At 38.1% G+C, this 23,288-nt stretch overlaps 1 protein-coding gene and 1 long non-coding RNA gene across 3 annotated transcripts; one reads left to right on the forward strand and one right to left on the reverse strand.

Annotated features, from left to right (window-relative positions):
• Positions 1-57: 57 nt before the first annotated feature.
• On the reverse strand, positions 58-15,080 carry LOC117712815 (UDP-glucuronosyltransferase 2B1-like). Of its 2 annotated transcripts, none has more exons than XM_034508976.2 (6): positions 14,560-15,080; positions 13,066-13,214; positions 8,176-8,307; positions 6,125-6,212; positions 5,770-5,989; positions 58-4,292 (listed from the first exon to the last, which is right to left on the reverse strand). In XM_034508976.2, the coding sequence occupies exons 1-6, from the start codon at positions 15,029-15,031 to the stop codon at positions 4,016-4,018; spliced, it is 1,338 nt and encodes a 445-aa protein (XP_034364867.1). In that variant the 5' UTR covers positions 15,032-15,080; the 3' UTR covers positions 58-4,015. The 2 variants fall into 2 exon arrangements, with proteins under 2 accessions (XP_034364867.1, XP_034364866.1); XM_034508975.2 differs by having other exon boundaries at positions 14,311-15,079.
• On the forward strand, positions 6,791-12,742 carry LOC143443140 (uncharacterized). Its single transcript, XR_013111901.1, has 2 exons — positions 6,791-7,942; positions 11,408-12,742. It is a non-coding gene; the product is annotated as an uncharacterized LOC143443140 (long non-coding RNA).
• Positions 15,081-23,288: the final 8,208 nt, after the last annotated feature.

Consider the following 23,288-nt stretch of genomic DNA (forward strand, 5'->3'; position numbering starts at 1 on the left):
ATCTACTATTGCTTGTAGCGCACAGCCTCGCCGATAAGGAGCACGCCACACTCAGGATTCTTCTGACAGCATTTATTGAACAGCTCTTCAAGATGGTGAAAAGGGGAAGGACGCCGAGCTCAGAAAGCCCGCTGCTTAAATAGAGCTTTTGGGAGACGCGCAGATCCCTCATTGGCTCAAATCTTTCATCCAATTGTCATACTCGGTTTTTGCGCCATGCGCAGGCGCATTCTCAAGTAAAGCTTCCGTGAAGAACCAGGAAGCAGAAGCCTGCGCCATCTTTTAATGGCAAATGCGGCTCCTCACATCTCCCCCTTCCTTATTAAACTGCAACAACAATCGAGGATTGTTAGGTTGCCGATCTAGCCCACCGTTCTACCGATAGGCGTTCAAGGCAGTTAAACAGTACGAGACCCTCCACATCTTTTATCCCGTGCAATGGGAACCTGAGCCCCAGGAAGTGTGGAGGACCACCACTAGAATACCTGGTGCAATGGGAACACGAGCCCTCAGGATATCCTATTAAGTGATGGTGTCTCATTGTTTAAGCAGATTCAACCAGGCTTGAGGGGATGTTCCCTGCTCCACGGCAAGCAATGCTTGCGTGATCACCACCTTATCCTTTTGATGTTGTTGTTTGAATTTGCAGAGCAACCAGAGGGTAAGCAGCACTCCCCCAAAGATCATGCAGCCAAATAACCCTACCCCCACCCATTCCTTACTGCCCGAGTAAAGTTTTCATATTGAATGGAGGTATTTATATACACAAGCAGGAGAACACAGGTGAAAACATTTTACCACGTGCACCATACAGCTGAGGTCACTAAACAGCAAAACAAGCTATGTGGGATAAACAATATATTTATCAGAGTGCGCTTCAGCTGTTATAGGCTTTTGAAAACCACGTCTTTCATCAGGGTATATGGTTCCAGATGGCTGCAAAGTTGATCTAGCCACTTTCTACCAAAGCCATCAGTTTGAACAGCATGAACCTGAGAGACAAGAGACTTAATATCTAAACCGTTGATATAAAAGCAACACTCTTTAAGGCAACACACAACTTCCCCTGTTGGAGAAGTGAAAGGTCTAAGCCTTGTACCCACAAATTTATACCAATGAAATCCTTGAATTTTGCATCAGCTTAGTAACGATTAAACAGATAAAGACAGCCTAATATTAACCACCTCAGTCCCCAAGTCCAGGGAATTGGGGCGCTGACTCCTCATTAACTTCTTCAAGCTGAACATGGGCGTTGACTTTTAGAAGAGGAATGAGGGGAAGGGTAAATTGAAAACATCTGAAGTCTGTCTTAACTGCATCCAGCTGGAAGTCCAGGGCATCAATGAACATGCAGGTGATAAGATTCATTCTCCAAAGCTGTGTATTCTGCAATATACAAATCTCAAAAACAAATTTTAGTATCTAGATAATTATTTTGATTCTCTGGAATCTAGTGTTCTGGAGGCCTACCTCTGTCATGTCTGATCCATATAATTCTGGAAGACATAACTACTACCTTAATGACCTCATCAGAAAACTCATAGAAAAACCTTTTCCAAATTAGCCTTTCCTTAAGCCAGTAACCAGAAAAACCTTTACATTGAGTTTTTATCCAGAAAAATATAACTATATAACTCAGAATCACACCCATTTTGAAAGTTAAATCAATTAACATTATCATTCTGCTTAGCTCTCTGTCTAGAGCAGCCTTCTATTTATTCCTTGCGTCTTTAAAGCCGTTTTCATCTGTTTTTACTCACTTATTTCTTGCCCCATTTTCATTACTATAACCTTTATCTATTTATCTGTTTGGCTCTCTTGACTCAGAGCAGCCTGCAATTTACTCCTTGCATCTTTAAAACTTTTTTCATCTGTTTCTGCTTATTTTTTTTTCTTGCCCTGTTTTTGTTACTATGCAATTACCTTTGTTTCACTTCTGAATTCAGCCAGCTCCGTCAGTCGACTAGTTCTCCAGCGCAGGAGTGAGAATGACCGCTTCCAATTCCCGTGGTGTCCTTCACTGTATCCCGCTTACTGGAGTTCAAACATTGAGACTCTCCGCGCCGTCAGTTCTGAATCCTCTGCGAGCCAACAGGGTCCTTCGTGACTGGTCAAAACTCCGAGACGTTCGGCTCTGCCCGGGTTTCGGTACCAAATGTAGCGCACAGCCTCGCCGATAAGGAGAACGCCACACTCAGGATTCTTCTGACAGCATTTATTGAACAGCTCTCATGATGGAGAAAAGGGGAAGGAAAAAAAAGAAAAAAAAAAAAAAGGAAAAAAAAAAAAAAAAGAAAAGGGGAAGCTCAGAAAGCCCGCTGCTTAAATAGAGCTTTTGGGAGACGTGCAGATCCCTCATTGGCTCAAATCTTTCATCCAATTGTCATACTCGGTTTTCGCGCCATGCGCAGGCGCATTCTCAAGTAAAGCTTCCGTGAAGAACCAGGAAGCAGAAGCCTGCACCATCTTTTAATGGCAAATGCGGCTCCTCACAATTGCTATTTTGCTAAATGATCATATTGGTAAATTTCCTTCAGAATGTTTAATAGTCATAGATGTGGAAAGTTCTCGGCCTTTGCTAGGGAGTCCGTCATTGTAGTAAGCACCAGAGACTTACAACTAGATAAGGCCCCATACTAAGTAAGGTTCAGGGGATACTGCAAAAGTATGGGAAAATAATATAAGAACCTGATGTGGAAGAGATATGCTAAGAAACCTTTTCTTTTGCATATGCCATGGTTATTACATTCATAAGCTCCAAAGTGCGTGACCTGCACATGACTTGCATAAAATAAAGTAGCCGAAATTGCAGAATGAATGGGGAGGAGCTCTTAATACTCCACATATATGAAAAGACCTATTGTCTGTCATAGGTTCTAGGACAGGATGGATTATTATTATGGAGAGTGGTGGCTGCTGGTACATTGTCTGTGCTCCTGTGATGTCTGCTCCTGATCAACTGCATGTGTACATACACAGCACTAATTGAACTTACTGTTTTATTAAAAATAAAACAATAGGACATGAAGTTGGAATCGGGACCTGTTGGGTGAAACCAGTGGGAAACAGAAAGATGAACATAAGGAAATATTTTAATATTTTACTGAACCAAGGTAAGTAATTCTGTATAAATGAATCAAACAAAATCAGCAAAACAGATTGTGACTCTGTGTTTCAGATAAGAAATATAACACGAGCTAGGTGATGTTGGGACTTAAAAAAATCTGATCTTCTCTTGGATGTGTACTTTTAAGTGAGAAAAAATGGAACATTGGCAGCTTGAGTCTACTCCAAAAGGCAGAAGGAGAATGACAGTCTTCAGGTAAGTTGTGAGTTAGAGATAAGATGGAAAGTAAATTAATAATCTTGACAAGTCATAGAATTCCCAAGTACTGCAATTTATGTCAGGAGCAGTAAGAATAAATGTTTGAAAATTATTGTTTGAAAAATGCTTCTGAGTAAAGGCGGGTAGCCTCAATCACAGGTCCTTTAGGGAATATTTGATGGAAATTTGGTGTATCCAAAGATAACCAGAAACAATGGCTTTCCTTATATAGATGGAAACCTGAGTCTATTTCAAAAGCACAGTGCCTGAAATCTATTATTTATGAACAATAAAAGAAAGGAAAGATAAAAGAAGGAAAAAATAGTCTACTAAATGAAGACAAAGCATGCTGGGCATTTGTAAAAAGTGACTGATATTGAGAGATTTTTCAAAGGCTTTATGCCAATACAAACTTTGTGAACCAGAGTCAGCTCAGCGATTGTTGTTGGGCTTTGCTCCTCAGTTACATCAAAACATTCTAAACTGAACACTTAATTTTGCTTTTAGAGTATATATCTGGCATGAAATCTTGCATGTCTCCAAAACAGAGTGAATCCATGAGAGCCATATTCAATGAAGTCCTGACACTGTGTTGTTTCAGAGGGAAGGCACCTTGACTGACAACAGGTTCTCAGTGGAAGCAGCTGGCAGAGGCTCATCTCTCAGGACTCTACCTCAGCCTTCATGAAACTACTCTTTTTTCTTCTTTCCCATGTTAGCAGTCTTATGGCAACAAAAGAGGCAACATTTTGTGATGATGAATACCACAGCTACCACACAGACCAAGAGGAATGCAATCACATCCAGAGAGTGGTACTGGAACCAGCTAAGGTCATGCAGAGCTGGGCGAAGGTGCTTGGCTCCTTTGTTGCGCATGACATACTCGATCCAGAAGATAGCTCGGTCCAGGGGCTTCATTGGCTGGTCATGGTGGATTCTGGATAATCTCATGGCATTCTCTTTATAGCTGCAGGGACAGTGTATACAACTAAAATTAACATGAAGCTAATGTGCTGATTTACATAACATTTATTGATTTGGGGAAAAGTTGCACAAATGACTCAAAATGACTCACATAAACTTGCTACATAAGTATTGTGTTTTATGAGGTGGCAAGAAGGACAGTTGAATGACAGGAAAGTCAGTGAAACAGTCTTGTTTAGCACAGTTTTTTTTTTTTTTTTTTTTTTAAATGAACTTGGTATTTAGCTGACACTGTGCTGGAAGTACTTAATGGACTCCTGCATCCACCTCCAGCTGAGCTTAATAGTGCACACCAGCATGTCAGTTGCATATACTAGCTCTGTTTTTGCTTTATTCCCCATAGAATATTTATTTTTAATTTTATTTTTTTTCAGTTGAGCAATATTTTGCACATTGGCAAGAGGAAGTTAGTAAGGAGAGACAATTCCTGTGCATGTGTGCATGTGTGTGTGTGTATGTGTGTGTGTGTGTGTGTGTGTAACATGAAACATATGATTTAAGAACAAGAAGTGAAGTAGACACAGAATTCTCTTAAGCTATATAGGGGCAGTATGTCATGCTGGATATCTCCTCTCTAGTTTCAGTTTCTCCTCTTCTCATCTACCTGTTTCCTAATTTCTTTTCATAGGTAGATTTCTGTTTTGAAAACACTTGTTAAGTTATCATTCTTCCTTGCACAGAATTTCCACCAGAATTCTCACCAGACTAAAACCAATGGAATTCTGTTCTTGGACTAGGAAATTGTATATCTAAGAACTAACATCACTTTCTCCTACTATTTTGCCTCTGGACATTCTGATGGGTACACTTGTCTGCTGGCAAACCATGAAACTAACAACAGTATTCTCCGGGTATGGTCAGAATTTAATACTGTCTCTCATTTCTTCAGTAATAGTTATGCAATATCACATATCACTATAGAAATAAAATAAAATTTAACCAAAAGTCTTATAGCTTCAGATAATATGGGTAAAGGTTTAAACATTCCTCAATATTAAGGTTCACAAATTCTTAATTATGTACATCCTATTATACATAGAAATAGTGTCTTTTACACCAATAAATGTATATTTATAATATTATTTATGTATATAGAATAGTTTAAGACTAACCATTCATTCATTGAAATATAAATTTACAATAACTTTATTGTAAAAACAAGCACATATTTCAGACACACTATCACAAAGTTATTCAAAATTTTTCTCCTTCAAATAGGATAAAAATCAATCTGATGATGAGAATCTATCAGTATTTTTAAAGGAATAGTTATTTACATCAAGCATGAATGCACATATTTTCAATCCCAGCACTCAGGAGGCTGAAGCAGGAAGATTTGTATGAGTTCATGGCTGGTCTTGTGGTTATATAGTTAGACTGTGTTTCAAAAAATGAAAAGAAAAGGCCCACCTTAAAGAAAACAACTACAAACAAGGAAACAAAAAACAAAATGGACTCACAAAGGGTCATTAATGACAGTCTTCAAAGCAGTAAGAAGGTCTGTAGCTGACAGTGTGTTGAAGTCCACTCTAACAGCTGCTCCCTTGGCTACCATGTGGTTAATATTATCAGGTTGATCCGCAAACAAGGGAATACCAACAATAGGAATGCCATGATAGATCGCCTCATAGACGCCATTGATCCCACCATGAGCTATAAAAGCTTTGGTTTTTGGATGACCTGCAGTGAGAAAAATTTTACATAATTACTGATCATAATAATAGAGGGGAAATATGAAGGCTCAGAAGAGGGCTGTTTTCTTCTCAAGTAAGTATATTATTATAGCCACAAACTTGTAGAGACACTTAGCCTTACCAAGAAGGTCATTTTGGGGGATCCACTTGTACAGCCGAGTGTTGGATCCTAAGGTGTCTGGTTTCTTACCATCAAATCTCCACAGAACCTGTTACACACAGACAATACCTTATTTAATTACAGAAATTTCAAGGCTTTGGTATATTTTGATTCTGGGGAATTGAGATTACTCAGTTGAACATTATCCAGACTATAGATAATAAAATTTAAAAAAGGAGAATTCCAAAATAGTATGAGATATTAAAAGATTGAAATAAATAACACATTTTCTGTACATGGCTTTATAATAACGTGAGCATGACATTTAACTATACTAATTTTATATGTTTGATAATTAGTGACAAATTTGAGTGTACACAAAATTTTTAGACAGTCAGTATACTCCTTATGGGAAAACAATGGTCAATTAATAATAGTTTGTAATTATGTATATTTCATATATAATCTTACATATAGGATATATGTACATATTACATATAATCTTAATATTATATCTTTTTAAGTCATAGACACACAGTTTCACCTATATTTTCATGTTCTTTAGACTGTTCATTATAATTAGGTTTATTTGATTTATAATATATATGATATAAATTACCATTTCTAAAAACATTTCTTTCTTACCAGAAAGTATATTTATTTCATTTCAGATAAAGTTTATTAAGGACTGTCTATGAAAAAAATGTGAATATTAACATTTAATATTAATTAATTTTAAATTCATTTAAACTTAAAATATGCTTTTTTTTTTCTTTTTCGAGACAGGGTTTCTCTGTGTAGCCCTGGCTGTCCTGGAACTCAGTCTGTAGACCAGGCTGGCCTCGAACTCAGAAATCCACCTGCCTCTGCCTCCCAAGTGCTGGGATTAAAGGCGTGCACCTGGCTAAAATATGCTTCTTGTTGTCCTAAATACATTCCATGTCTAGTATCAAACTGAGTTCTAAAGTACAAGGAATCCTCAAAAACTGGAATATGAACTGTCAGTCTTTACTTTGTGGATGCTTTGTGTTTAGTAAAATAAAATATCATTGCCACAATAGGAGAAATCAGTATGAAGTAATAGAGCAAATGTAGTTTACAAACATCAGAGGACTGCTGCTTTTAGAACGTCATTCAGTAACACAATTTATGGAGTGGGAGCTGCTAGATTCTTCCTATGTTATCCTTGCTTACATATTACTCCATCTTAAATTATGGCCTCTTTCACCATCCAGAAAATCAAACAAACAAACAAACATGTTCACTTGATGTGCTGGAAACAGAATTCCTCCTGATGAGTTCATAATTTTATAATCCTGGTCCCACTTTAGGGTCAGGACCTTTTTTTCATCTGTCCTCTCATATTTTCCTACATCAGAAATTAGGAAGAACATATTTTTCCTCTTTCTTTACAGACATTCTTGTTTTATTTTCTGTATGTGGCTGTTTTGCCTGCATGTAATTCTCTGCACTGTGAGTGTTCTTCCTGGGTGGTATGAAGAGCACATTAGATTCCCTGGCATTTGAGTTGGGAACACTTGTGAGCTACTGTGTAAATCCTAGCAACCAAGCCCATTCCTCTGGGAGAGCAGCCCGTGCTCTGAATGCAACACTGAGGCATCTTTCCAAACTCAGCATAATATTCTCCAGTATTGTATTTCATCCTCCTGTTTCTGCTTCCTTCCATTCTTTTTTCTTTTACTTATCTTTTTCTCTCACTTTTTTTTGAGACATTGAGCCATGGAATATCCCAGAAAAGCTTAGGAATCAATATTAAGTCTAAACTGGTTGTAAATATGAAGAAGACCTACTTCAGATGTCTAAGCACCAACATGTCAGGTATGTACAACCATGTAGGATCTACGTGTGATCTTTCAGATCATAATGTAAATCAGAAACAGACTAATATTCTATCCTTAGCAATTTATAATTTTCTTTTTAATGTGGTGTTTGAGATGCATAGGAAAGAGCCCATTACTTTATTTTTCACATGAATTTTTTTCTACTGTAATCCTTTCAAAGTTCAATAGACTTATAATATATTTTTCCACCTAGTGGACACTTTCTCTTACCTTCTGTGGAATCTGGGCAAGAGCAGAAGCAACTACATTGGCCTTTTCCTCTGTCATGTTTTTAACCATTGATCCCAGAGAAAACACCACCACACCATGTTCTCCAGAGCTCTGAACAAATTCTTCCATTTCCTACGAAGACAGTTGTAACATCACAAATGAATAGCTGCATGGGTAGCGTTGTCTAAAGGACTGAGACAAACATTGCCAGAGGAAATCATGTAATTGCAGGAATTATGTTAGAAACACCAGTGATTGTATCCAGCTCCTCAGTCCTTAGTGTTCATGGAGAGTGCATTTGTACTATAGCATGATTGACCAAAGTTAAAAAGTTAGAGAAAAAAAGTATTATTAGGAGAGAGGTCATTGAAATTTAGAGGATCATTAGGAGGTATTTTAAAAATAACTTGAGGAGAATGGAGAAAGATTATAAGAGCCAGAGGGAATGGATGACATCCCAGTGTCTTCCAGGTACAATAAGACTGATGCACATATAAACTCACAGAGACTCTAGCAACATGTCTAAGACCTGCACAGGTTCACAGCAGATGAAGTTTCAGCACAGAGTAGAAAAGAGTCATGGACTTCCACTTCTAACTAAGAAGCTATTTGCAATCGATATCTGATAACAAAGGGTTAAATCAGCTCTCCCTAATAGAGAGTGACTGGGTAAATAAGTCATACACCAGAGCAGGCCCCAAGCTCAGGCAGGAGTATTTAACCAATCCAAAATAAATGCCATGGTTTTAATACTTTGTGTGCCTTTTCTCCCTTTTTGTTTGCTTGCATATTTCTGGGCTCATTGCCTTTCAGTCCATTTCTTTGATTATCTGTTTTGTAATTTCTTTGAGAGAAATGAGAGGGGGGAGCAGTGAGGGAGGGAGTAGAATGGAGATAGGGAGAGAGTCAGAGGTTGATGAGAGATAGAGAACTCTATGGAGGGTGCAGGAGATAGGCAGTAATTGAGATACAAATAAATACATTAAAAAATTTTGTATTCTCATATTTAAAGGAAAGAAACTATCTGCTGTACATTTAAAATAAAAATAAATATGTTTCTACCATCAAAAAACAAAAGAGAAAAAAGTTAAGAAAAGGAAACTTCATGACACCTAAAAAAAAAAAAACAGTAATGTATTGAATAACCCCAGTAGCTCTGGGAATAAATTAGCAAAACACTAGTACTGTAATAATATTGACAAACAGTAGTACTGTATAATAAAAGCTGATGAAGAACAAAGAATAATATCAAAATGAAGACACTGTGTATAGAGTTGGAGAATATTTGTATATTGTTCAGAGAGTGTGTGAATTAAAAAAGTCTCTAAAATAAAAAGAAAAAACAATTCAATAAACTTAGGTAAATGATCCAAAGTAGTTGTTCCCTCAGATGGAAGTAGCCTATAATTATCTGTAAAATTTTAGCTATCAGAGAAATTCAATTCAGAGCAGATCCCAGGCAGCATCTCTGTACCCAGTCTCACAGAACCCAGAGGAAGAGGGGCTCCCAGGAGCTTTAACTGGGGCAGTATCTTAGGTAAGGAGACAGCAACACCTGCCCCAAACAGGGAGTTACTGGAACCCACTGGGACCCAGGAATTCACTCCTGGCCTGGAGCACTGGTTCCTTCTGGTCTGGGCTCGAGCACTGAGCAGATTTTGGGCCTCAGCTCTAACCCCAGAAGCAAAACCCATCCTAAACAATTCTGACACAACCAAGATAATAGGAAAGACAGGCTCCAGTCAAAGACAGGGCAGGTAGGGGCAGTGATCTCTAAAACGATCCAGATGGCAAAAGACAAGCACAAGAATATAAGCATCAGCAACCCAGGGTACTTGGCATCATCAGAACCTAGTTCTCCAACGCTAGAAAGTCCTGGATTCCCTGTATCACCAGGAAAGCAAGATTCAGATCTAAAATCACTTCTAATGATGATGATAGAGGACTTTAAGAAAGACATAAATAATATTCTTAAAGAAATTGAGGAGAACACAGGTAAACAGGTAGAAGCCCTTAAAGAGGAAACACAAAAATACCTCAAAGAATTACAAGAGAATACAACCAAACAGGTGAACGAATTGAACAAAACCATCCAGGATATAAAAATGGAAGTAGAAAAAAAAAAAATCACAAAGGGAGACTACCCTAGAGATAGAAAATCTAGGAGAGAAATCAGGAGTCATAGACGCAAGCATCACCAACAGAATACAAGAAATAGAAGAGAGAGTCTCAGGTGCAGAAGATGCCATAAAAAATATTGACACATCTGTCAAAAAAAAATGCAAAATGCAAAATGCAAAAAGTTCTTAACAGAAAACATCCAGGAAATTCAGGACACAATGAGAAGACCAAACCTAAGGATAATAGGTATTGGTGAGAGCGAAGATTCCCAACTTAAAGGACCAATAAATATCTTCAACAAAATTATAGAAAACTTTCCTAATCTAAAGAATGAGATGCCCATAAACATACAAGAAGCCTACATAATGCGAAATAGACTAGACCAGAAAAGAAATAATAATCAAAACACCAAATACACAAAACAAAGAAAGAATATTAAATGCAGTAAAGAAAAAGGCCAAGTAACATATAAACATATCAGAATTACACCAGACTTTTCACCAGATACTATAAAAGCAAGAAGATGCTGGACAGATGTCATACATGTTGTTGTTTTAAGAAGAAGTCCGACCGCAGCTCAGAACAGACCACTCCAGACCATGCGGTTCCAAGGGGGAGAAAGTTTATTCAGGGGAAAGGGCAAAGGTGGGGAGAGAAGAGAAGTAGAGGCCGGCCATGACCACGTGGAGAGAGAGGAAGGTGGGGGAGGGGACAGAGAGGCAAGAGGGTAGAGGGTAAGAGAGAGGAAGAGGGCAAGAGCAAGAGAGAGAGGGAGTAAGAGAGAGAGGAGGGGGCAAGCAGCCCCTTTTATAGTGGATCAGGCTACCTGGCGGTTGCCAGGTAACTGTGGGGAGGAGCATACCTGGCTGTTGCCAGGTAACTGTGGGGAGGAGCATACCTGGCTGTTGCCAGGTAACTGTGGGGAGGAGCATACCTGGCTATTGCCAGGTAACTGGGGATGTGGAGTTTAGACGAAATACTAACAATACAGACCCTAAGAGAACAAAAATGCCAGTCTAAGCTATTATACTCAGCTAAATTCTCAATTACCATAGATGGAGAAACCAAGATAATCCACTGTGCCCTTCCCCCATGCTGCCAACCTGTCCAGGTGGAGCAGGCCGGAACATGCTGTTTACCACTAGAGATAACAAAGGACCTGGGAAGCTGCCTGCACTGGAGACCTGAAGTCTGCCACAGGAGTTGAGCTGAATAGATTGCCTGCTGAGCTAGCCTTGACACCTCTGGACTGCTATCTCCTTGCCCAGCCCTTGGGCTGAAGTGAGAAGAGACTCTGGGGGGTGGGGCTTTCCCTTTATATGTGAAAGCCAATTATTAAATTTCAGGCCTTGATCAGAGAACTTTGTCTTGGCCTCATCTCTTCCCGCCATTCCCCTATTCTCAGCTTCTCTTTCAGGTGAACCCATTCAGCTCTTGCTGCAGGCGGCAACAATCCACAACAAAACCAAATTCACACAATATCTTTCCACAAACCCAGGGTTACAAAGGATAATATCAGGAAAGCTCTAATACAAGGAGGGAAATTATACTTTAGAAAGATTCTGAAAGTAATCTTCCAACAAATTCAAAAGAAGGTAGACACACAAACAATGCCACTGCTAATAACAAAAATGACAGGAAGCAACAATCTCCTCTCCTTAATATCTTTCAACAGCATTGGATTCAATTCCCCAATTAAAAGACAAAGGCCAATGGACTGAATCCATAAATAGTACCCAGCATTTTGCTGCATACAGGAAACCCACCTCAGTAACAAAGACAGACTCTACCTTAGAGTAAAAGGCTGGAAAACAATAATGTTTATTACATCACTATTCACCCTGCTTCTTATATAGAATTAGCTTAAATATTCTACAACTGATTAATGTGACAAGGTATTGGTAAATATACAACAATATATAATAATGTTTTACACAGATAGTAAAAATATTATTATACGATCTCAGGCAAACAGGTATTGTTTAGAGGACATGATGTTAAGCAACAAGCCAGACACAGAAAGATAAGTGTTGTTTTCTTTTGTATGTGGAACCTACAAAAACAAAAACAAAATACCTACAAAATGTAAATGTAGAAAGACTACAAAAAAAGTTTAAAAGGGAGTGGTGTGTGGAACAGGCGTACATGAAGATGTCTCACATCTTTTGCATGCCATGTCATTGTTCTGCTTAGCTAAGTCTGGATGAAGTTCTTGACTACAGTTCTTACAATTGTTTGTTTTTCTCTCTTCTTTTCATTTGCCAATCTAACCCTGTATACTGTCTAGGCTGTGAAACAACACAAGGATTTGAGGACATTACCTCTGATCTCTGTTGGATATTTCTTCAACCTATCTGGCTATCACTAATAACACAATATGTAACATTTATTACACTGTATACACTAGTTCTTCATTACTATAATATTTTCAAGTAGAATATAATTTCTTTTTACTGAAAAAATTGATTTTTTGTTTCTTTAGCTGTTCAACATGTCTCTGGTGTTTATTATATGTTCTTGAAGAGAATATACATTTTTTTTATACGAGTTACCTAAACATCCTTTAATCACTGACCACATTCTAAAGTGATTTGACACTTTAACAGTAATGAGACACAGAGATGTAAGGAATAATGTTTATGTCAATTGTCAGAGAGTACTAATCCACTTTTATATCTCTCATGAAACCAGACTTCTGGAAATAGTGGTAAAGAATTGTTTCCATGAAAAAGGAAAAACTGTTTATCAAGAGAAACAATATACAGTTACCTTAGGCAGTGGTTTGGCTGGTTTGCAATGAAGTCCTCCAACAAAGTCAAAATTAGGCAAGAAAGGGTGAGGAAATTGCAAGTCCCAGAAGGTTCGAATGAGCCATATGTCTGCCTTCCCCATCATCTCAGTTAATGTAGTGGGTCTCCCTGCACCCCAAAACACATAAAATATGCAATGGTTAAAGGAGATTGTCTGGAATATAGCAGGTGATTTCTGAGTAGAGATCATGTAGACAAGCAATTTAAGATGTTTCAATTATGATTTATAATTATATTAACATAAATATTAATTGTGTGAAAGTTCCATTGATTTGCATAGTTACGCCAAGGAATTTGAAACATTTTGACTCTTGCAATAAAGCTTGAAAATATTAAAAAAACAGCTTTTGTAGAGTATTAATCTAATTTATACATTTTAGAAGCTATTCTCTTGATTTCTGATTCTTGAAATGCACTGTAATAATGTGTAGGTATGACTAAGTTTCTTTTATCACTGCTGTACTGTATCTATTACAGGAGACTACTAGTAGTACTTAGTTGTATGCATCAAAGTTAAAGCTGGATATTTTTATAAATAGTTAATATTTAAACTCTTTCTACTATTAATTTAGGTAATAATTTATTTAAATTTAAAAAATACAAAGATAAAATTTATTTATTTTAAAAATAAATAAATAAATAAAATGTGTGCATTTTGTAGCAAGATTTAGGGCTTTAACACTTTTTAAGTTTTATGGATCTGAGACATCTCAAATTCTAAGAAAATCAAGTTGCCTTTAGTGTTTCTCCTTCTAGTGACACTATTTAATTGTGAAAAACCTTTTTTAATATTCTTGATAAATGTTTTAATTTATAAGTGAGTAACTTTCATGAGGGAACTTTGGTGCCACACAGATAGTTGAGGTAGTAAATCATGAGTCTGTAGTTTTCTCATTTACAGTCATTAAAGCACTCAATGAAATGTAGAGTTTCTTTCAATGAGAAAAACATAAAACATAGAGTAGATCAAATGATTACCAAGAGAGATCTTCTCTGTCTCAGTTTGGTAGGAATTTCTGGTGTGTTCTGGTCAGTTACTCTACAGTATTTGCCTTGTTTTGAGGCTCTCTGCTTGTTTTCTACTTTTACTTTATCAGCTCACAATTAACAGTCTCATTCTATGACTTTATATTCACCTATACACACTCACATTCAAAGTAACATCAATCAGGATTTCCCAGTAACAATGAAAGGCACAGTTTACCTAGAACATCACTGTAAAACTGGCTCCAGGACTCATTATATGATTGGAACCAAAAGTCAAAATACAGCACCTGCAACATATTCTTCACCCTTTCCACAAATGTCATGTGGTCACTTAATTCTGACAGAACCAAAGGCACATAAGAAGGGGGGAGTGAAAGCCCCCCGCTGTACTTTTCACATCTGTATCCAGGACAGAAGCGAAGACTGTACACCAAAGGTGTCTTAAACAGTTCTGCTAGCAGCTCACCACAGGGACTCACGGCATCTGCGAGAACGACATCAAATTTAGATCCTTGGAGTTTTTTCATAAGACTCTTATTCCAAACTACTGCTTTGCACAAACTTTCAGCCATATCTGAATATTCAGTAGCGACTCTTTGCAGTTTTGAATAATATGTCCAGAATGAATGTTTTTGAAAATTGTATGTCCATTCATCTACCCATTTTCCAAAACTATATTCAAGATCATCTTTACTCAAAGGTGCAGAGTAAATCTCAAAATTAATAGAAGATTCATTGCTGGGCCCAATGAGAATAGAAGCAGAAGATACAAGAACGGTGACTTCATGACCTCTCTGCACAAGTTCATCCAGAATTATCTTGATATTCATCCAATGGCTGTATTCTGTGGGCCACACTAGCACTTTTCCACAGGCTCCATTTCTAAAGCAGCATACGAGCTGTATCAATAGAAAAATTGAAGTCTGTTTCAGAGACATCTTCCTGAAAGGGATTGCTTTTGATATCTGTCATTCTTTGCATATTTCCTGCCTTTATGTCAAGTTCAATCAATCAAGAAGTTAACTTATAACTTATAAACTCATCACTGACTAGATGAGTGTGATGATGTAATGTCCTGAGTAAATACACCCATGGAGCATGATCTCACAATTAACAAAGTTTGTCTTTTTTTTTTTTTTTTGTCCCTGATACTATTGATCTAAAATCGATTCACTTGTTAAAAGCAAGCGTAGTGTCTTGAATATAACATATTAGAGTATGCAGAGTCACAGAAAAAAGCTGGCATTTCTTAAGTAAGTTCACATAAAAGTAAAGATCAAACAAGGATCTGATTTAATCAGCATTTCTTAGACTCTTGTGTCTGTTAAAATTTTTGATATGTATAATTCTTTATGTTATATTGCTTGGTCCATCAAATTGCCATATGTCTTTTTAGAAGGAGGATGTGATCCAATAATGTCCAGGAAAGAATAAAATCTTACAAAGCTTCTCTTTTACTATACAACACACAATTACTTGGGTCCTGGATATCCTTTGGTGGATATGTCTTCAAGTGTGTCCTTTTTAGGTTTCTTTTGTCATGAGAAACATCATTATTAGAAGGAATTTGGAGAACATGGGGGATCTTCTGCTTAGAGTTGTAGTATAGAATGAAGGAAAGTTAGGGCAGGAATTGAAGGGAGGAACTTGGAGGTAGGAACTAAAGTAGAGGCCATAGAGGAACAATACTGGTTTATCCTGATGGCTCTCTCAATTTTCTCTCTTACATCCAGTACCACCATCCTAGGGATGCCAACAGTCACAGTGAGATGGGCTTTTCCACAGCATACATCAAACAAGAAAATGATTGACAATCTGTTTTAAGTATTTTATGTGCTAAGGTTCCTTCCTCTTAGATGGCATTAACTTGTATTGAGTTAACTAAAAACTCACCAATGTGAAATGACAAAGGAAACTCTAGTGACATACCTCTCCTAATATTTCACCATGATGGAATCTTTTAGGAGATGATTGTGCTTGTAATGCTTCTATGTTCTTGTAAGTAATTCCTCCTCCATGCTCTTGCAAACAACTCAATAAATTCCTTGGCTTACCATGTTACACCTGAGTAGAGTCAGGAGTATGAATTTTTAATTGTTGCTATTGTGTTTTTTCTAAACTTTTGTTCTTTCGTTCTTTTGTTCTTTCTTTCTTTCTTTCTTTCTTTCTTTCTTTCTTTCTTTCTTTCTTTCCTTCCTTCCTTCCTTTCTTTCTTTCTTTCTTTCTTTCTTTCTTTCTTTCTTTCTTTTTTTCTTTTGTTTGTTTTTCCCTTCCTCCCTTCCTCAATCCCTCCCTTTGTCCCACTCCCTCCTCTGTTTCTTTATCAATGTATTTTCTGATATTAATAGACATTAGTTCTTATATTTTCAGTCAAATCATGTTCTGTAACTGTATCCCAAAGAGCAAGAGATACAGATAAAATCAAAGGTTATTCTAGGATAGGCACTTTGTGTGACTGTCGTTGTAGATTATATAAATCCAACTGAGACTCTTCTGCTGGTGTGTAAAGAACTTCTTTTATATGGATGGTATTAGAACACACACATAGACACACACACACACACACACACACACACACACACACACACACAGAGGACATATGATGCTCTTTTCCTCACTAGTCTATAATGTGGAAGGAAAAGTAGAGAAAACAAGAAGACAAGCTAGAAATGATGATTTGCTGTTTCATAGAGATGTTGGGGAACATACAAAATTTACTCCCTTGTATATTAATATGTCCACAGCTACTGCCATTGTTTCAGTCTTGTGTATGGCAGTAATACTAGGAGAACATGTTTCAGTGTGGATGTTTACTTCCTAGTGTTCTGACTCTTAACAATCATGGTATCATGGTGATTCCTCCTTCATCATATTCCATGAACTGTAGGTATAGGAACTATGATGTAGATGTGTCTATTGGGGAAGATTTTCTGACCTTTTGATATATGCATTGTGCCAGGCTGTGCTTTTCTGTGATGGATATCTGTTATGCACATGCTGATGAAGTATGGTAGCCATGCTGTGATGATTTCAATAGGAAAAGACCCCATAGGCTCATATATTTGAATTCTTGGTCACCAGGGAATGACACTATTAAGGGTGTGTGGCCTTTTTGAGTAGCTATAGTCTTGTTGGAGGGAGTCTGTTACTGTGGTGGGTTTCAGTGTTTCACGTGCTCAAGGCTCACCCAGAGTCTCTCTCTCTCTTCCTGCTACCTGTGGATCCAGATGTAGAAGTCTCAGATACTCACTCTCTGGCACCCTGTCTGCCTGCAAGCCACCATGCTTCCCATTGTGATGACATTGGACTAAACTTGTCAACTGTAAGCAAGTCTCAATCAAATGCTTTTTTCTTTACAAGAGTTTCCATGGTCGGAGTGTCACATCACAGCAGTAGAACTTTGACTAAGCCACATTCCTATGCATATGAGGATTACATTTAAATTGTAGCAAGCAAGTGTGCTGCTCTAGGAAAGTTAAAGTAGTCGATTTATTTCTAAAGTCAATGACGTCAGTAGCCAATAACCTGGCTCTGTGTTCAGTACCAGTCATGCTTCTCCTCCAGCACAATATACCTGTGCTGACTGATCTTATGTCTCCTTGACATACAAACCGGTTATCCAAAAGGAGAGAGCTTCTGTTGAAAAAATGGCTAGATAAGATCCAACTCTGTGGTGTTTGCTTAGTTAGTGATTAATGGGCAGAGGGCCCAGCCTGTTTTTGGTGGTGTCATATTTGGACTGTTGGTCCTGTGCTTACTAAGAAACCAGTCTGAGCAAGCCATGGGGAGCAGGCCAGTAAGCAGCACTGTCAGTGGCCTCTTTATCAGGTTGCTGCCCTATTGGAACTCCTGTCCTGACTTTCTTCAATCATGAACAGAGATATAGAAGTATAATTCCCATAAAGTATTTCTTTTCTACTTCCTTTTGGTCATGATGTTTCATCATAGCAATAGAAACCCTAAGACAACCTATTTTCAAAGGTTTGTCCAGGTAGTCCTAGTGAGTTCCCAACTTTCCCAATGGCTACAGCTGCAGCCCTTTGTTGCCACTAAAGGGCTCAGGATGAGACCCAATTCTGAAGATGTCAGGGAACCATGGAATTGGCCTGGCTATCTGACTTGCGAGTCATGCATCATAGTTTTTTTTCAGATTAGAGTCTGAGGCTCCCAGGACATTTTGCTTTCCAGTTTGTGTGAGATTGATTCCCTTCCTTAGACAGTGAAGCATTTACTTTTGTCTCTTTGTATGTTCCTTCTATAGTGAAGGAAGTATGAAATCTTTATAGAACAATTTAATTAGTCTTAGACATTAATCTTGTGAATGCTGTAAAACTTTCAAATGTTATTGTATCCTGGTAATTACAAGTACCTTGATCCAGGCAATTTTCACTATATTCTGTGTATGATAAAGTTATAAACAATGTCATTGCTCTCAATAAAATTGACATAGCTTAAGTTTTTCAGTGGATCCTCCAGTGGGCTTGGTTCTGTTCCTTCCAGACCTATTGGGTAATCATGACCTGGACAGTAAATGTGTGTGCTTACAGATGTTATCAGAAACATGGACCTGAAATATGATGATTTAAAGAAAAGAATCAAAAAGCATAAAAAGTTTAAATTCACAGAACTGCTGGAAATCATAGGCACACAAGTATATAATAGAGAACATTGATTGGAGATACAAAGATTGGATAGGCAGGGTCAAGGAGAGACATTTGTTTGTAAAAGTTCTGTGAATTTTGTTGCTGGAGGCAGAAGTTAAAGACAATATCATCATTTGATGAAATTCCTGGAATTCATTAGTTGTTCTTTCCCTGCTGAGTGACCCCAGGGTTTCAGATCTTTGTTCCCATTAGGAAGAACATTTCAGGAAGAATTAGATGCAAGGAGAACAGAGATAACTTCTTTGTGATTTTTTTTTTCAGCTAGGAAAAAAATACTGTAATGGATAAAATGACAGTTAAAATTAAAAATGAAAGTAATTAGGAAAAATAACAATGTGAATAAAAGAAAATTTAGAACATGAAGATATATTATCTAATGTTTGTGGTGAGGATTAGGGTACTCCTCCTTCTACAAATTTTGTTCCACCATCTCCAGATCCAATTAAATTTTTCCTAAATCCTATCTATGAAGTGCAGTTCCTGTCATCATGAAGATTCTTTTTCACTGCTCCACTCCATCTCTAACCGAGATTATTAAGGAGGTTTCTCATCCTGCATTAGAGAATTAATTTCTTGTAAGTCAGTGTACATAACCCCAATATGAGCACCTCTGCTTCATGCCCAGGAGATGAGAGAAGACAGAAGAGCATTTTCTGTTTTCTGAGTGAGTGAATACACCTGATTCTAATAACCCGGGGCAAAGAGTTAGAAACTACTCCCATTTCACTGAAGACTTTTAAGGATCTTAAGCAAGTTTGAGCTTACTATGAGCCAACTGCTCCTGTTACACTGTCTCTCTTTGATTTTATTTCTGGGATAGCTTTTCGTTCCTGAATGGAGGATCTTAGCAAATGTTAAGGTGAATATTTACTGTGGAAGACAGAATATTCGGAGTGATTTCAGAACCAATCTTTTAACAAAATAATATGTTTATGACTTTTAAAATGTTCCTAGGTTAAACTTGTAGGAAGCCGCTGTTAGCAGTGGCTATACATTTGCATTTCCAAGATGGCGCTGGCCGCGTGTCTTCTCCAGATGTAAACAATTATCTGCGCAGTTGCTAGGCTGATAGGCGTGCCAAAGTCACTGCCAATCCCGAGGCATAATATTGGGTGGTGAGCGAACAGCCAATCAGAAGTGAATACGTCACTCTAGACTGTACTTAAGCCGGACCCCTTCCTCAGCTCTGCCCTTCCGCGCCTTTCCGCGTTTCCCCACGTGTGTGAGACAGATTAAAAAGCCTCGTTTTGCAGTAACTACCTGATCTCTGCGTCTCGTGCTTTCTTCCCCACGGATGCAAGGCTCAGGGGGGCGCATTAGATAAACTCATGCATCATGTTGTTCAACAATTGATCACACATTCTTCTGAGGCTTATGGAGAAATCAATGCTTTGGTTTATGGGCATAGCATAAGTTAGATTCTGGGCAAAAAGAGAAACATTATAAAATTAGGTTGGGGCCTGATGAGGCTTATCAAAATTTTGTTTCCTGTCTTTTGCAGTCACACAGTCACCTGATATTTGACTGGGAGACTTATTAAGCAAGTGGTGTATGAGAATGCTAATGCAGAATGCCATATTACCATACAACTGTTTTGAGAGAAAATAGATATTCTAATTGCATCTGTCTCTGAGATGATATTAGGCCTTCATATACTTGAGGGTTAACACTTGCTCTGGGTCTCCAAGGTCAGTCATTTAACAAAGAAAAAGGAAATAAAAAGTAACGCATAACCCAAGTTTATGTCAAAAGTTTGTTGCTACTGCTTTAAGGTGAAATAAAGCAAATAGTTTCCTCCTGCTTTTTATTATTATTTAATAAATTTAAGTATTTAATTATTCTTTAATCTTTTTTTACAGTCCAGTTGTTATCTCCTTCTATTCCTGCTTCTTTTATTGTGTATTATGTGATTCATATTCTGCTTTCTGCTATAGATAATAAAATGCTAAAAGATCTGTTTATTAAAGTAATAATGGTATTACCATTTTAAATTTGCAGTTATAAGGAAATTTAAAAATATTATTATTAATTAATTTGGATGACTTAGCACTGACTTTTGCTATTTTGGACCTCTACAAAATACTAAAAATTGACAATGGACAATACTTCTTTATACACTGGCATGTCTTTTCAGAAAGTGACTCAGAACTCAGAAGATTCTACTTGGGTGTCACCACAAGTAATCTCCTTCCTTCAGTCTGGACCCTCCCATGGTTCCAGAACATATTAAGAGATCTGCAAAGAGAGGAAGCAATGAAGCAGTGTTTTCTAGCTGTATGTGTCACTGTACTGTTGGCTCATTTCAGTAGTTTTCACTGGAGAATATTTCCATAGGACTATAGTGATAGTGGTTGGAGATATTGCTTTGATTTTTCTGTTTTCTGCCTGCTGTACTATTGTAGTCAGCTTCACTGAGCTTCTTCAGGAGCTCCACTCTTGGAGTTTGGGGATGGTGTTGAAATATAAGGCTCTTTTGTGGTCTCAAACCAGAACATTCATTGCAGTTTAGGAGTGTGGCCTTGAAGTGTTGAGATGGCTGGATTGGGCTTCTTCTGGTGACATTCACCTAGGGAAGTCTGTGCAGAATCTCTGTGGTAATTTCTAGGCCTGCAAATGTTTCTGGGGAGACTTGGAAAACATAAGCAATAGCCAATGTAGAATACAGTCAGACTCTCTCTTAAATTTTACTTTATGTGTGGGTGTTTGGCCAATATGAATGTCTGTGCAGAATGTTTGTGTCAGGTTCCTGGGGAGGCCAGTAGAGGCCAGAGGAGGCCGTGAGACCAGCATCAGAGAAGATTGTGTGCCACTATATGGGAATACCTATGTCCTCTAAGAACAGTCCAAGCTTTTGACTGCTGTGCCAGCTTTCTAAGCCCCCCAGTTTATCTTTTAATTAATAAAAAGATACAATTAAAAGATATTGACTAAAGGTCAGTAAGTTTGCTCAGCTTTGAAGGTGTTTGTGATCAAGTTCACAAGCTGACTTCTGTTCTCTGTTAACATGTGATGCAAAGAGAGAACCAATTGTCCTGAGTTGTTCCATGTCCTTTGTACACATGCTATTGTGTGTGTCAGCAGAAGTGAAATCCACTGCATGGGTATCTTGCAACATAAATGCTTCTGCCAAACTTTGCTGTTCCTCTCTGGTTCACCCTAACGACAATGCAATCAAGAAGTTAGAGTCCAACCTTTATGTTTTCTCAATCAATACTCACAGCTTTTGATCACGTGGACACCTGGATGCCATAAAACTCTGATGACCTGAAGGCCATCAAGGTTCATTTCCTATCTCCTTTCCATTTTAAATTCATAACCACTTTGCTTACATTCTTTTTCTCTTAGAAATATAAAGATGTTCTTCTGGTCTGGGCCTGATCACTGAGCAGATCTTGGGTGGCAGCTTTGCCCCCAATCTCACAGGACCCAGAGGAAGCTGGCTCCCAGGAGCTCTAACCTAGGCCGTATCTTAGGTAAGCAGACAGCAATGCCTGCCCCAAGCAGTGAGTATCTGGGGACCCACAAGGACCCAGGAAGTCACTCCTGGCCAGGAGCACTGGTTTCTTCTGGTCCGGGCCTGAGGATGAGCAGAACTTGGGTGGCAGCTCTGCCCCCAATCTCAAAAAATCCAGAGGAAGCAGGGCTCCCAGGTGCTCTAACCTGGGCAGTATCTTAGGTAAGCACACAGCAACACCTGCCCCAAAGAGGGAGTAACTGGGACCCACTAGGACCCAGGAAGTCACTCCTGGCAAGGAGCACTGGTATTTTCCTGTCTGTGCCTGAGCACTGAGCAGATTTTTGGCCCCAGCTATTACCCCAGTTGTAACACCCACTCCACACATTTCTGATACAACCAAGATAATAGGAAAGACAAGCTCCAGTCAGAGACTGGGCAGGTAGCACTAAGGAGATCCAGATGGCAAAAAGCAAGGGCAAGAACTTAAGTTTCACAACCCAGGGTACTTGGCATCATTAGAACCTAGTTCTCCCACACTAAAAAGTCCTGACTTCCCCACATCATCAGAAAAGCAAGATTCAGATCTAAAATCACTTCTAATGATGATGATAGAGGACTTTAAGGACATAAATAACACCCTCAAAGAAATTGAGGAGAACACAGGTAAACAGGTAGAAGCCCTTAAAGTGGAAACACGAAAATCCCTTAGTTAATTACAAGAGAACACAACAACCAAACAGGTGAAGGAATTGAACAAAACCAACCAGAACATAAAAATGGAAGTAGAAACAATAAAGAAATCACAAAGGGAGACTGCCCTGGAGATAGAAAACCTAGGAAAGAAATTAGGAGTCATAGACGCAAGCATCACCAACAGAATACAAGGGATAGAAGAGAGAATCTTAAGTGCAGAAGATACCATAGAAAATATTGACACAACTGTCAAAGAAAATGCAAAATGCAAAAAGTTCTTAACACAAAACATCCAGGAAATCCAGGACACACTGAGAAGACCAAACCTAAGGATAATAGGTATAGATGAGAGTGAAGATTCCCAACTTAAATGGCCAATAA

Source organism: Arvicanthis niloticus, chromosome 7 (assembly GCF_011762505.2).
Source record: "Arvicanthis niloticus isolate mArvNil1 chromosome 7, mArvNil1.pat.X, whole genome shotgun sequence".
Taxonomy (NCBI): Eukaryota; Metazoa; Chordata; class Mammalia; order Rodentia; family Muridae; genus Arvicanthis; species Arvicanthis niloticus.